Below are 14,908 nucleotides of genomic sequence, written 5' to 3' on the forward strand. Positions count from 1 at the left end.
CGGGGTGGGGTGGAGGCCGGCTGCCGGGGAGGGGGACAGGAACCGGCCGGCCCTGACTTTGCTCCCTCCCCTCGAAGGCACGTCCCGGGCTACAGGTTGTCGCTGCAGCGCGCGGTCAGGCGGGACTGCGCCCCGCGCGTCTCGCCCCTAAGTGGCTCAAGAGCGCGCAGAACCTGCAAAGTTAAACAAAGCCCCGCCGCGCGCAAAAAATCACTCCTGCTGCTTGCCGCTGCCGTGAATTGGAAAAATGCAATCTTTCTTGCGTGCTCCACGTTGGAGCCACTGAACGCGCAACGCTGGGCACCTCGTCCAGCCCCCGCAGGCTTCCTCTCCCTCCCGCGCGTCCGGCCTCCGCCCGGAGTGTCCTCACCTCCCACGCAGCCCCTCGGGTGCACTCAGGCCCCTGGAGCCCTGCCCCTGCACTACCTCTTGGCGACTCTCCTGGTCCGGCCACGGAATAAACGGCTGCGTGAGCCGCTGGTCAGTCCTGCGGCGCGACTACGACCCGTCCTGGGACGAGCTGCAGGCTCGGCGGAGAGCTTAGCTCTACGGCTCAGATTCCCCCGCGCTCTCTCTGAAGCTCCTGCGGTGGGGCAGGGGCTGATTCATAGCAATTTTCTACGCAGCAGCCAACTCAGTGCCTTACGCATACCTGTTTGCTAAATTCCCTGGGCTACTCCCACTCTTTCTAACCGTACCCCTCAATCATCTCGCACTTTATTCAAAGCTGATTTCCCTGTCAAGATTCAGCCTAACAGTCCCTTCCTCTGAGGGCTCCCTTTCTCTTCCCCTGGCCGTGGCACTCTATCTCACATTATAGGGCACATTAAGGCACAAGTGGAGGTTCAGATGGCTAAGAAACTCACCAAAGGTCATTGAGCTAATTAGTGGCCAAGCTAAGAGGAAGGCCCAGAATTCCTGGAACCCAGCTCAGAATGCGTGTTATTACCCCTCATCACTTCCACTTCCCCTCTGCCCTGACGTCTGTGGCACTGAAGGGCAGGTGGTATCCCTTTGGACACAAGGAACAACGCCCAGAGCCTCCTTGCCTCACTCTTCTGACTCCCTGTTTGCCATCTCATCCAAAGCCTCTGCTCTTCCAAACTCAGAGACAAAAAAGATCCTTTTGTTCAGAGTTCAATAAACAGCAAGAAAAATAAATAAATGAATAAACAGCAAGAGCAAGCAGAATTCTTCCACCCATCTGGATGAGAATGGTTTCAGTAACCCCCTTCTCAACACACACAGAGTCTTTCTATCTTCTTGGCATCTGGAGCAGTCAGAAGGCCATTCACACCTGCCCAAACCATCTTACCTTCTAATATTACTTCCAAAAAATGCCTTGTTTTAATCTGCAGTCCAACAAACATATATTCAAATCACTACTCATCCAAGCAAAAATGTATTATTCACAAGCACTAAATATTCTCATCTGACGCAACAAGGGCAATATGGGGTTATGAAGGCAAGATCTCAAGTGGGGAGAATTTCAAATACACAATTACACCCCCTCCCAGTTGAATTTTCTCCTCTCCTGGATGAAGCAAATGGATGGAGAGAGTTGTTGACAGAGGAACTGGATGGAAAAGAAAGAGGAGAAGGAAATCAAGAATGCCAGAGGCTGGATGAGCCTAGCGAGAGGGAAGGAGGCAGAGCAGAGTCTAGGCAGAGGAGAGGAGGAAGGATAAACATCCGTAGGTGCTGGGGCAGCTCTGGAAGACGTGAACTTATTCCCCAAAGGCTCGGAGTTGTGGCTCTTGGATCCGGATTGGAAATGAGATCCAGAAGCCCAGTGGCAAGTCTCTTTTAAGCCCTAGCAAAGGAAGAGAGCTTCTGGCTCTCGAAGCAGCCTTGGTGGCACTCTTTTCGCTTTAAGTACCACCTCAGCACCAGCAATACCAAAAAGGCACCCTCTTCCCCTGCTCCTCTTTCTTACCACCCTCCCTCAGGAATTAAATTAATCTTACCCAACACAGCAGTGTAATTTAAATGCTCAGGGTGGTTTTCCCTTCCCTGGAAGGAGAGGATCTCTCCCTCTCCTGCTGAAAATGGGCTGGGTACTGCCCCTTTATACATTCTAGAGCACCAGATGAGGAGAGGGGGAGAAAGGGAGGGAGCAGCAGTTTGGAGCTGGTCCAACTTGTCCTTGGCATCCTCTTTCTCCTCTTGGTCTTTTTCTGCAGCCCCTCCTTCTGGCCCTGGCAGCTCTGCTCCCCTTCCTCACTACAGCAGCATCCCGCAGCCAGATCCCCCACCCTCAGGATAAGGGACAGACAGTGGCGTGCAACTTGCGGGTGATGCTTGCTTTCCCATGTGAGATGTTATGCTGATAAGCCAGGGAAAGATCTGAGCTGGGGGTAGGTGGGTGTCATAGAAGATGAAAAGAGAAACCCACCTAGGTAACCAACCAATGCCGTTGGCATTAGGGGCAGCCGAGAGACATAATCTGAACCTGAGTGCATAAGGAACCAATTTAGGCAGAGGGCTGACAGATAACTGGCTTGAGCTACCATGATTACCTTGGTAACATAAATACATAGAGATGGCATGATATATTAGAGAGCAGACGATTGAGTATCACCCGGCCTCAGTGTTCTCAACTGCAAAATGGGATAAATGCTCACCATATAGCATTACAGAGAAGACTGTGTGGAAATAACATTGCCAAAATACTTAGCACAGGGCCTCGAGCAGAGTCCCTTTCCCCCTTAACTTCCTTCTGGTGTTGAGAACAGGAAGGAAAAGGACTTGCTCAAGGTCACGCAGCAAGTAACCGAGTCAGAATTAGAAACCAGGTCTCCCAAACATCCCCCAGAAAGGATGCTTTCCACTCCACTTTCTCCGCTAAGAAGCTAGGCAGCCATCTTTGGGACTGGGGGGAGGGGGAGGAAGTGTGGCGGTTAGGAGCGGACTATGCTTAATGTACAGACATTCTACCACTGGGTCCCAGCTTCAAGGGCTCACCTTTCTGCTTTACCCTCCTGATCATCACTCAGGTAACATCCCCTTTCCATCTTGGACTAATTCATCACCACTTTAGCGCCACCTCTGCGGCCCAACTCTGAGACAGTGACTCACCTTTTAGCTGGCCAGGGCCTCTGACCTCCAGGAAAGAAGCTTTCTTCTTAATGGACTGCAGAAGCCTTGGCCACAGTGAGACAACGCCCCCCCCCTTCCGGAGAATTTGAGGGATGGAGGGCTTTGAGGAGGAGTGGAATAGCACTCTGTTTAAAAGCCACTGTTCTCCACCCTCACAGTGCCTGGGGTGCTGCTACTGGATTCTTCTCTCTAGGCTCCTAACGATAACCCCTCTGTACCCTTAAGTCTAGGTGTTTCCAAGGGATTCCACCCAGGGCCTCATTTGCCGCATGTCTACACCTTCTGCTCTAGCTGGCACTGTGCTAGGCACTGGCAAGGCATAAGTTAAGAGAAGGTGTCCCTGGCATCCAGGGAGTGTTCACTCCCGTTAAAAAAATAAAATAAGGTGGCAACTTGGAAAGGGGGAGAGGAATTCAGGGTGGGGGTGGGAATGAATCAGGAAGTTCCTTTGAGAGGTGAGGTGAGGGGCAGAGTGGTGGTGAATTGAAATGTGTTGTGCTAGTGAATGGCACCACTAAAATCACTGCTGCGGGTGTTTCCCTTCAACAAAGCACGTTGCTTAAGTACTTGAATGCTACTGTCTAGCCTCTGGCTTAGAGGCAATACCTGGTGGCCATTTCTTCAGTCTCTGATCCCCCTCTTCCCTAATCTCCCAAATCTTTATCTTTAGTGAGGGTAAGGGAGAGGGAATGGACATCGTTGGGGTCTTAACTGGAATAAGCATTTTGCATGTATTTCCTCCTTTAAATTTCACAACCAACCTGCAGCCTAAGCCAGGCAATCAACTGCAAAGTGGCAGAGTGGGGATTCGAACCTATGCAGACTCTGAAGCTTGTGCGTTTTGCACCGCCAGGCGCTTTACACAATGCGCCGCCTCAGGCGGAAGTCCTCTTCCTCCTTCTCCTCGCCGACACCCGCGGTCCACCTCTACAGAAAGGAGGCAGGCGGAGGACAGGAGCCAGATGGTCATCTGGCCGCGGAACATTCTGGAGTGACCTTTGTAGTTCGCTACAGTGGGAGGGGACCTCAGAGTTTCCGGCGACGGCTATGCTACCCGAAGGGCAAAGCACCCTCGGCGACTCTACCGCCCCCTGCCGCCGGTGGCTCCCCGGCCGAGGCGGCTGTCCTCCGGAGGGCTTGTGTGCCAGAAAAAAAGCTCACCGCCTGCCCAAAAGGGGTCGAGGTTGGTGCTGGACTGCAGATAGCCCTGCCAAATTTGGTGACAAAAGGCGCCCTACTATGTGTCCAACGCGGTGTCGGTGATTCCTAATAGCCATCGCCTTTTATGTGAAAATTAGTGGCTTTGCAAAATAGTGAGGTCTCTAGGAAAAGACGTCTTCAAACTAGATTAGAACGAATTTCGCAAAAAGCTTGTCTGCAGGTCTAAACTCCTTACTTCTTGAAACCAATAAAGCTTTCCACCCCCAACAGTTGCTCACGCTCCCTGGAGGGAGAGGAAGCGGCATCCACCCTCCCCCTCCCCACCCCGCCCCCATCCCCCCCACCTCCCCCCCCCACCCCGCCCCCATCCCCCCCCCACCTCCCCCCCCCCCGGTCGCGGGGAGCTGGGGTCTAAGCAGCGACGGGATCTGGGAGGGGGGCTGCTGGGGGGAGGAGCCTCCGGCAGGGTCGACCAACGCAGAATCAGGGTCTCCGTGGAGCTCACGTGCCCTCCGCCAGCCGGCGGGTTCCCCGGGCCTTCCAGTTTTCCCGGGTTCCGACTGGACCCCATCTGGACCAACTCACTCACTCCCTTTGCTTGGGGATGGGGAACAGGCGGGCTAATGGGGACGACACCCAGGTCAAAGGGAAAAGAGCCTCTGTGGCCGCAGCGCCTCGCCCGCCCATCCCCCTCCTTCCTCCCCCTCCTCCCATCCTCGCCCCCTTCTCTTCCGCCCGGAGGGAAGGAGGGGGCGGGCTGTGTGTGTATGTATGTATGCATGTACGCGTGTGTGTGCGCGCGCAAGTGCGGCTCGCCTGTGTGTGAGTTCCGTGTGTGGCTGGGTGTGGGATGTGTGTTGCATGCTTTAGTTCGAGTGCTGAGTGTGAAGTGGGTTTGCTTTGAGCTCCGATGTGGAGCGTGTGTTTGTGTGTGCACGTTTGTAGGTTGTACGTTTCTGCCTGGTTGGAGTGGGACTGTGTGGGTGCGGTCTGGATGTGGGTGTGTTCGATGTATGCTTCTGCCGGGGTCTGTGGTCGTGCTGTAGTGTATATGTGTGTGCAGGGTGTGTATGTTTGTGTGCCCGGAGAAGCTTGTGTGCATGTGTTTGTCTGGTGTGTGTTTACCCTTAGCTGTGTTGGGTCAAGATGGGTTTACGGGCGGTGATTGTTGTGGTGTGTAGTGTGTGTTTGTGAGCAGGGTGTCTTTATATGTGAGCTTACTTAAGGCGTGTGTGTTCAAAGGTTGTGTCAGGGTGCACTGTGTGTGTGTGTGTGTGTGTGAGTGTGAAGTGCTCTTGTGTGTGGTGGGGACGCCTGCAGCCAATGTCTGTGCTAGGATGGAGGGCTGAAGACCCGCTGTGTGTGTGTCTTGGAGGGGGGTCGCCGTGTGGTTTTCACAGGTGTAGTGTGTGAGAGCATGGGGTTGTCTAAAGAGCGCAAGTGACTGTGTGCTTGATGGTTTTTGTTTTTTAATTGGGGGTGGAGGGGGACTTTGCTCCAGGACTGGGACGAAGAAGGAGCTAGGGGCCCGCGACTTCGGCAGAGTCGCCTCGTGCCCCGAATTGCCGGGTCTGGGTCCGACGACCCCCCGCGGTGCGCACCAGGCCCCCCGGGGGGCTGGGTGTGAGCTTACCTGCCTGCCTAGAGGAGAGAAGAGGAGGGCGCCGCCCAGGATTGGCCAGGTAGGGCGCCTAAGGCGCTGTGCTGGGGCTGGTGGGAGTAAACTGGAGAGATTCTTGGTCACTCATCCCCTCCCCCGCCCCCCAGGAGATCCCAGTTCCTGCCCAGCCAAGCCCAGCTGTTTGCTCAAGGCCTGGCTGTTTCACAGTTCTTTGGCTTTGTGTGGGCACCTATGGTTGCCTGCAATCCCTTTCCCCCTGGACCTCCTGACAAACTCCTACTTATTTTTTAAGAACTCACTTCGGAGTCACAGAACTTTCTCTGCTTTTCTGTAGCCCTCCCTCCCAGTTGAGGGCTCCCTCCTTTGAGCCATCATAGTTGCTCTCTTCATACTTCCCATGACAGCATCATACATAACTGCAGTTATTTGTCTCTCCTTTTAAACTTTGGGCTCCTGTAGTAAATGCCTGGTATATGGTACAAATAATAATAGTCATCATGATCATGATCATTATGTTACCGTTTATTAAGTACTTATTGTATACCAGGCATTATGCCTGCATTGTCTGGAGTCTTCACAAGGACCTCGTGAGGTAATAGAGCTATGACTTAATCACTGTTTTGCACATCATACATCAAACTCAGAGTAGTTAAGTAACTTCTCCAGGGTCACACAGCCAGTGGGAGGTAGAGGTGATATTTGAATCCAGGTTTGCCTAGCTCCCTAAACCTTTCTTCTTTTCCTAGCAGCTTCACCAAGAATCCCTCATTTCTGCTAGGCATTGAGGTCTCTATCAAACAGTATCACTTCCCAACAAATCTTTCTTTTGAGCTTACTGACAGCACCAAGAGTGCTCAGCATGATTATTTTCATTGTGTCTGAGACAGCTGATAGCTTCTCCACCATACCTGCTTTGTTGACACCTCAAAATCTTTTAATTACTCTAGGCTCATAAGCACCTCTCAGGCTCCAGTTCTGGGAGCTCTCCTTAGGCTGGTGCTGAAAGAAAGAGCAGAGAAGGAGCACTTTCTAGCCATAGGGTCAGGGGAGTTGAGCATGGATGGGAATGGGGGTGAGGGATCAGGATGGAGTAAGTGAATGATTTCACAGTTCCCCCTGACCCATTTTTATGGCACTACCACCAGAAATTGATATGTAGTAAATTTCAAGCAGACCAGTCATCTCCATATCAAACTACACACAGAAAAATAAGCAGAGCCCCCCCAATAGATTTTTGAATGAGCCCCCTTTTGTATTATTCATGTTTGGGGGAACACTGTGCCTACCTAGTGGGGTTCCTGCTGCCCTGATCCCTTCCAAGCAGTCTTATCTGAGAATTTCAAATTAAAACAATACATCGCATTTTTTTTGGAACACATTTATTGGGGGGAGAGGGGGGTTGGCTCCATCACAGCTAAAGGGCCGCTGGAAGAACAGATTTCCAGCTGAGCCCCCAGGGAACCAGCCTAGACTGCCGCAAAGAGGTCAGGGGGTGGATAGAGAGGGACAATTCAACAGTGGTGAGTCACTTTGCCACTTTTCAGGGGGGAAAGCAGAAAGCAAGAAGCACGATTTAAATTGCCACTGTTATTATTGTGCCCTTTCAACTGGCACAAATGAGCCTGGTGTGCAGACGAGAAGCAGCTGTAAGATCCATAAAGCTTCCCCGCCAGCTGGGCCTGGGTCAGCACCTCATCCTGGGTGGGCAAGAGAAGCATTGCCTCAACGACTACGTAGCCAGAAAGTGTTGTGTTTTGTTTTTGTTTTTAAGTGCAGTGGGGAAAGTGGTTCTAGAGAAGTCAAAGTCCCACAGGGCACAGCCTAGCTGAAGCCCCTTGCTGAAGTCTGTCCAGGAAGTTCATGCAAACTTTGGTGTTTTCCAGCATCTGGTCTCAGGCCGGTGGCTTTCCTGCTGCTGTGGGGGCCAGCCTGCTACCTCCTCACCCTCCTCTGAATATAGCAAGTCCACTTCCTCACTGCCATCCTGCCAGGCTTCTGCCTCCCACCCCTACACACAGACCACTCAACCACGGGACCACCTATGTAAATTCTGTTGTCTGAGTCTCACCTGAATTCGTGACTGGTTCACTCCAGTCCAGTACTCTTACCTGTGAAATGGGGGACAAGCTTCACTTTTAAAGAAGCCAAAAGCTCCAAGGCTCTAACTCCAAAGATGCACTTCTAGGCTGCATAACCCACATCAATGGTGGGTGAGGAGGGGCTACCAGGACCCTTGTCAACATTGCCACCACCATGGGGTAGACACACATAGACACACGCACATGCACGCATGCACACACACTTCCTTTGGAGCTTAAAATCCCCACTGTAAGTCTCTCTCTCTCTTTGGAGTTCATAACAGAATTATATGAGGAATTGCAAAGGTGGAAAAAAATGCTTTAACAACCTCCATTACTGCCAAATGTAAACAGAAATTTGCTTGTTTCCACCCTAAAAACAAGAACCCATACGAGCAAGGCACCAAAACGGGAATTTTATCGAAGAGAAAGATCTTGGTTTTCCCAAGAAAATGTGAGTAAAACCCTTAAAGATAAGGACCTTCAGACAGCTTTGAGTTTGTATCCCAGCTCCATCACTTACTTGCTGTGTGATCTTGGGAAGGTTACTTCATCTCTCTGAACCTCAGTTTTCTCATCTGTAGATTGGAGATGTTAACACCTGCCTTAGACATGCTCAGATGACTGAAGGAGGTAAAATATGGAAAGTGTCAGCCAGATGTCTAACACATCTAGTAAATGTTCAAGAAAAGGATAATTCCCTCTCTTGCTTAAGTCACCCCCCACCCACATAGCCCAAAGTGTCCCAACTGGGGTGTTCAGGGACTGAAGCTGACTGACTAAGCTGCCAATTTTCCTCATTACTGGTGTGTCTGACACTCTTGAAATAGCCCCTCTTCTTTTAGGGTGATGTTTTGATAGCCTAATGCAGCCCGGAAGAATTGGACCCTAAGTCCAATTCTCACTCTGCAGTTTCTCCTGGCAGTGTTAATGAGACCAAGGTTTCAGATGTAATATTCCATATAGGAAAGTTTCCAACTACCTGCTCAGCATCTAGACTTCCTCCCATCCCAGCTATGGACTGCACTTCCCAGCCCTCACATCAGAGCCAGTTCTGACCCTGTCTCTTAAATGTGTGCCATTGTACCCCAGAGAAAGACAGGGTGAATATTCCCTGGCTAAACTGCCCCCACGACTTCCGTTATGTTTTTTGTTTTGTTTTCTGAACGAAACCTAGAAATTAGGAGGGGCTCCCAAGGCCACCCTTTTTCTAGCAGCCACCAACGTTGGGGGGGGGGTAGATGAGGGGAGAGATGATGTTTCTCTGAAATATACTTTGCAACACCTAAAATACTGTTCCAATTAGTTATCTAACCGTTCGCAGTGAAAGGAAAGTAAAACCTACGCTTTGTAAAGTATAAGAGAAGACCCCAATCAGGGCCCTTTCCTCTCTGATGCTATTGCCTCCCTCTAGAGACAAAAACAAGTCACTACACGCTGAAGCTGCATCTGGGCAGAGTTGGGGTGGAGGTAGGAGTGGAGCTTAAGAAGTTGAGGGGAGGGGGTGGATATAATCCCATGGAGGGATGAAGAGGCTACAGGGTATTGAGATTTATGGCAGAAAAGCTCTGAGCGGCCAGGCTCCAGGTGCTCTCAGCCTCTGGAAGATGCCTTCGATTCCTCCCTCTTCTTCACCTCTCGTATTCATCCTGCATGCTACCCTCACAGACCCTAGACTCCACCATGTGAGATAATCTATTAGTGAGTCCCTCTGAGGATTTAGGAATTTAAGCTTTTCTCTAGTTCCTATCCCTGTCTGCTTCTGAGGAGGTCCTTTAGCCCCTGCTTTGCAGAGGAAAGGGGGAGGGGGTAACAGGGGTCAGCTACACGGTACAGAGAATTGCTCGATCAAGGGTTTGAGAGCGGCCCCGGCCATTTAAGCATCAGTGAGTGCAAGGGCCTCCCAGTTACTGGGTAGCAGGTGCCTGTCCCGAGGAAGCTGTGTGGGGTTTTTCAAGAACTGTGTCTGAGACATGACAGTAGCTGCCAAGGCTCATCAAACATGCCATCTACCTACTTCTGCTGATACATGTGAGAGCAAATGATACTGCCAGAAGGAAACAGAAATCGTTTCCTAGTGACTCAGAGCCCCAGCAATAAGAACACAGGTGGTGTTTGCATTGCATCTTTCCAGTTGAAATGTGCACCTTTTCATAGAAAGGAATCTATAAGTAATCAAGCAGATCAAAGACCAGAATTTGGACTCTGGGCAAGGAAACATCATCATCATATTGACCACCTAGTAAATGTCTTGCTTCTGTACCAGCATAGTAATGGAAGCTTTGCCAATGTTATTTCTTTTAATCTCATGCAGGCTTTGAAATCAGACGGAAAGGAGTTGTGGTCCTTGCTCAGCTATTGTGTGGCAGTGAGCAAGTTACTAAACCTCTCTGAGTTTTTGTTTTATAGTGAAGATGGTAATACCTCAAAGAGTTGTTATGAAAGTTAAATGGGATCATTTGTATAAGATGACTGGTACACAGCAAATATTTGGAGAAGGATATAAAACACATCTTTTGACACCTGAACCATAGAAGGCACTTAATAATGATATCGCCAATAACAATAATACAACTATTATTAAATAGCTATTAAAATAATAACTATTACTATTTATAACTTGAAAATGTAGGCATTATTACATTATTTTAAGAGAAGTTAAGACACGCTCATTGCAAGACTATGAAAGTGGGTCTGGGATTCAAGCCCATTCTGCCTTTTCCCACCCTGTATTAAGGGACATTTCATGATCATTGGGAAGATCACATTTGGCTGACCTGATTTAGTCATTACATTTACACTAGAATTTGAAGGAAAAATATCCCTTAAACTACGTATAGTGGGATTCTAGATAATTATAATTATTGTATGGACTATTGTATGGACTATATTATATGGACTATTCTATGGACTATTTACATTCAACTAGCATTTCAAGAATCTCTTTAAAATATAAGAGTAATTTAAGAACAAACTCGATAAAAATTTTGGGAAGCAGAGAAAAAAGAACTATTATCCTATCAACTTAATAGGGTCTCTTACTTGACCTCGTTGCTGAATTTTCTTCCAGTCTTTTTAAAAATGCATATTTGACACATAAATCATACCATTTTCCATGTTGCTACATCTTTGTCATAAACAGCATTTTTATGGGTGTAGACTAGTCTAACAAGTGGAGATGTCATATATTTTATTTAACCCTTCCCCTACAAGTGGAAATTTAGGCTGTCTTGGTTGATAAGTTGAAAAAAGGAATGACGTTGCATTCATTGTTGCCATCATCACCCTCAGGGACCTGGTATCCTGCTCCATCAATGCCCAATATGCTTTCTGTCATTTGATATTTAAGCTTGATGAATGTCAGCTCTACTGCTGGAACCTGAGATACACTTGCAAGAGTATCATTTTCTGCCGGTTTTCATCACACAGATGCTGCATTTTATACTATGATGGGTAAAGTGTGGCCTAACCTAGGAACCTAAGCTCTGGAGTGTCACCTTTTTTTTTCCTTTAGAGAAATGTCTTTTGAGGTGCAAACAAATGATTTTCAAAGGCACTTCAGGAAGTCTTGCCATTGGTGGATGGGGGTGCTCGTCCAATGCCATGATCAGAGAATCAGGGCGTCTCATTGGCAAACTTGCCCCCACTCTGGAAAGTAATCCTGTGCAGTGCAACCAGGCCTGGTCTCAGTGCAACGATTGGGTCCCATCCCCCAGAAAAGATCAAATTTGTATGTAAAGTGGGCCCTAGGGTCCCTTCAACTTTAGAGTTTTGGCTGCTTTACAGAAGTCCGATTGTCTGAGGCTAAATCCAATGCCAGAAGTGAACTGGGGACAGAATTTCAAGTGGGTCAATTGTGCTGTCCCTTTCCCTGGGAAAGAAGTCCTTTCTGGGTCCCCATTCTTTCCACACCTAATTGATGCTTCTCCCAGATGTCTTCATATGGTCATTGATTGCCCATTGCCACCCTCCAAAGATTGCTCTGACATACCAACAATGTCCCAAGCAAGAGGTGGTTAGGTGGTTGGGTGGGTAAAGGAACATTGAGAATGCTTCCCCTAGTCTTCCCAATCGTCAGTCAGCTACTCCCTCCCTCTGACTCCTGAGGATTTCTGGAAGGCATTTGAGAGGAGCCGCCAAGGGCAGCTGGAGCCCTAGAGAATCTCGGTAGTTACCACAAAGTTACACTGAAGTGAATTAGTTCTTACCTGGCCAAAAAACTGTACCCCCAAACCAATTACTTATTTCAAAATGATGTTCTATGACTTAAGTGAGATCACATATGGAAAGGACTGAGGCTGGGGCCCAGCATCTGGGTAGCACTTCACATATATTAGCTGCTCTGTACAAGTAGTAGAACTGGTGTAGGCAGTGGTGTATCCCACTGGCATATGTAGGGGGACAGGTCTCACCAGATTGGAAATGCAGTAGCAAATATATGTCAGACAACTATAGAATACAGACTCTGAAAAGAACTTGAGTTCACTTTTTTCTTCAGGTGAAGAAAGTACTTCCAATATAAATGAGCAATTTGTGTGAACTATGTGGCATGTACAAGGGATTTGTGTGTGGCATGTGCATGTGTGATGTGGTTATGTTGTGTGTGAAAAGTATGTGATGCATGTGCAGTATGTGTGCACTGGTGACATTGCAGGTGGGAATGTGTACATATGTGTGTGTTTACGGCTACATGTCTGTGTACCATGAGTGTGAACCTGGTCTTCCAACAGAGGGAAAGTCAACCATCCAGGACTATGTTTACAGGGACACAGCTGGAAATCCTCTTTATGTCAGGTCATTGGGCATTCACAACTTGGAGCACGTTCAAAGAAGAGCAGCTAGATGTGGGTAGGAGCCTTGTAGCCGTGTCACGTGTTAAACAGATGAAGGAACTGGGGAGGTTTGGCCTGGATGAAAACAGGGGTGAGTGGGGGTGGGGAACGGAGAGGGTTGGCCCTGTTCTCTTGGAAGGATCATGAAGATCAGCACCAGAGCCAGAAAAAGAGATTTGGGTTCAGCTTAAGGAAAAAGCTTCTAATTCTAATAGAAATGACTGTCTTTAGTTGGGAATGGGCTACTTGTGTGATACTGACCCTCTTCTCAATGGGGTTATTCATAAAGGAGACTTCGTATCCTTGATCTCATTGGAGTCACAGCTTTCAGGTCAGGCAGGAGTGGAATGGTTCATTCCATCCCCTGTTCAAGGGTAGGGTGTTTGAGCTGAAAGGCCTTAAAAGGCATCTTATAAAACTCCCTTATAATTATTTTTGTCTTCTATATACCAGGATCACATAAACTAAAAAAAATATATACAGAACAAAAAATGAAACTCTCTCTGTGTATGCAGATCTTTCTTTCTTTCTCAGAGAACGTGTGGCCTGCCAGAGACTGCACTTAAACTTGCTAAGCATGCTGCAGCCCCCTAGTAGTAGGTCAGAGTTTTGGGATGGTTCTCAGCAGGGTGCTCTGGCTGGCAAAGACTAAAAACGGGTTTCTGCAGCATTAAACTGCCTAGGCCCCTCCTCTCTCTGCCTCCCCTCCCCTCCCTGTGAGGGGGCAGAGGAAAGAGGAGACAACCCCAGGTTTGGTCTATGGCTGGTGACCAATGACGCACTCTCACCAATATAGATTTTGGAGGTGGAGACTATGGAAAAACAGGTGGCAGTGGGGGCAGGTGGCAGCCTAGAGGGGGTGGGGCCTACCAAGGGAGCGTGAAGGACAGTGTGGGTGGGGGTCCTGGGAAATCTCAAAAAGAAAATACAAGTCTCCTGAAACTTAAGGAGGAAAAAAAAATAAATGAGTCTCCAAAATGTACTTTATAGAAGCAATTCCCAGGAAAGGCCACCCACATAGCACCCTAGCCCTGGGATCTTTTGTACACCTATGCCCTCAACTCCACAGGGATAGGGAAAACAGCACTGATCTCAAAGTACCCATGGGAAGACCCAGACTAAAGACCCCAGGCCTCTGCCATTGGGCGGTTTAGGGGAGTGGGCAGTTGACAGAGCCTCTGCAGAAACAGACTGACTGCCAACTCCTTGTGTGACCTTGGGCAGGCCTTTGCCATCTCTGGCCTTCAGTGTCACCATCTCTTAAATAAAGGGGCTGAATGTGATGATCCTAAGGGGTCCCTGTCGATATTCTGTAGTTAAGATTGGCACATGGGGGACAGGCTTCAAAGCAAAAGGAACCCCGCCCCCCCCCCCCCCCCTTCCATCTTCAGGGTTCGCGGGCCTGAGCTGCCGGGCCGGGGACAGTCATCCTGGGGCCTGTAAGGCCCTTAGGTTTCAGGACTCTTGCTCCTAAGTGTCTGGCCCCGACGCTCTAGCTGTCCCCGAGGACGGCTGAGCCAGCGACTCCGCCCCCGCGCTCGCCCCGCGTCCCGCCGAGCCATTAGCGCGATTGCTCGCTGTTCCCGGCAAAGCCGGTGATTTATGCGGGGCCTCGACGGGGCAGTCCTCGAGCCAGGAACAATTAGCTAAAAGCCCTCAGGAAGGGAGGCGAAGGGGCGGCGATCCAAGCCCCAGGGCGCCCGGCCGGGGCGGCAGCCTCCGGCAGCCCCCCGGCCGAGGACCCCAGCCCCCCGACTCGGCGGGCCCCACTCACCGCGGCGGGGGCGGGGCTCGAAGGCCGACGCGAAAAGGCAGTCCAGCATCCACGCCATGGCCCGCGCTCGGCGCCGCAGCCTCGCAGCCGGCGTCCGCGCCAGCCCCCGCGCCGGCGGCCCTAAGTAGCCCCCGGTGACCACGCCCTGAGCCGCACCCTGCACCCAGCGAAGAGTGTCTCGGTCACCGGACACCTCGGGCCTGTCACGAAAGGGGCAGGGCCTCAGGGGAGCCCCCCCTCCCGCCGGACGAGAGCCGGCTGGTCCCACAGCCCCTTCCCCCACGCGGAGGGAGGCCGAAATCCAGCTCGTGTCCCGGGAGGCCCCGACTCTGAGGGCGGGACC

The 14,908-nt window shown here is 50.2% G+C and overlaps 1 protein-coding gene across 1 annotated transcript in view; it reads right to left on the reverse strand.

Moving 5' to 3' along the window:
• The window catches only part of ARHGAP36 (Rho GTPase activating protein 36), a 30,560-nt gene extending 15,924 nt beyond the window's left edge, over positions 1-14,636 (reverse strand). Inside the window, exon 1 of the mRNA XM_065915813.1 lies at positions 14,566-14,636. Within this exon, the coding sequence (XP_065771885.1) occupies positions 14,566-14,623 (58 nt within the window). The 5' untranslated portion in view covers positions 14,624-14,636. The remainder of the gene's footprint in view (positions 1-14,565) is intronic.
• Between the last annotated feature and the right edge of the window lie 272 nt (positions 14,637-14,908).

Source organism: Muntiacus reevesi, chromosome X (genome assembly GCF_963930625.1).
Source record: "Muntiacus reevesi chromosome X, mMunRee1.1, whole genome shotgun sequence".
NCBI classification, from domain to species: Eukaryota; Metazoa; Chordata; class Mammalia; order Artiodactyla; family Cervidae; genus Muntiacus; species Muntiacus reevesi.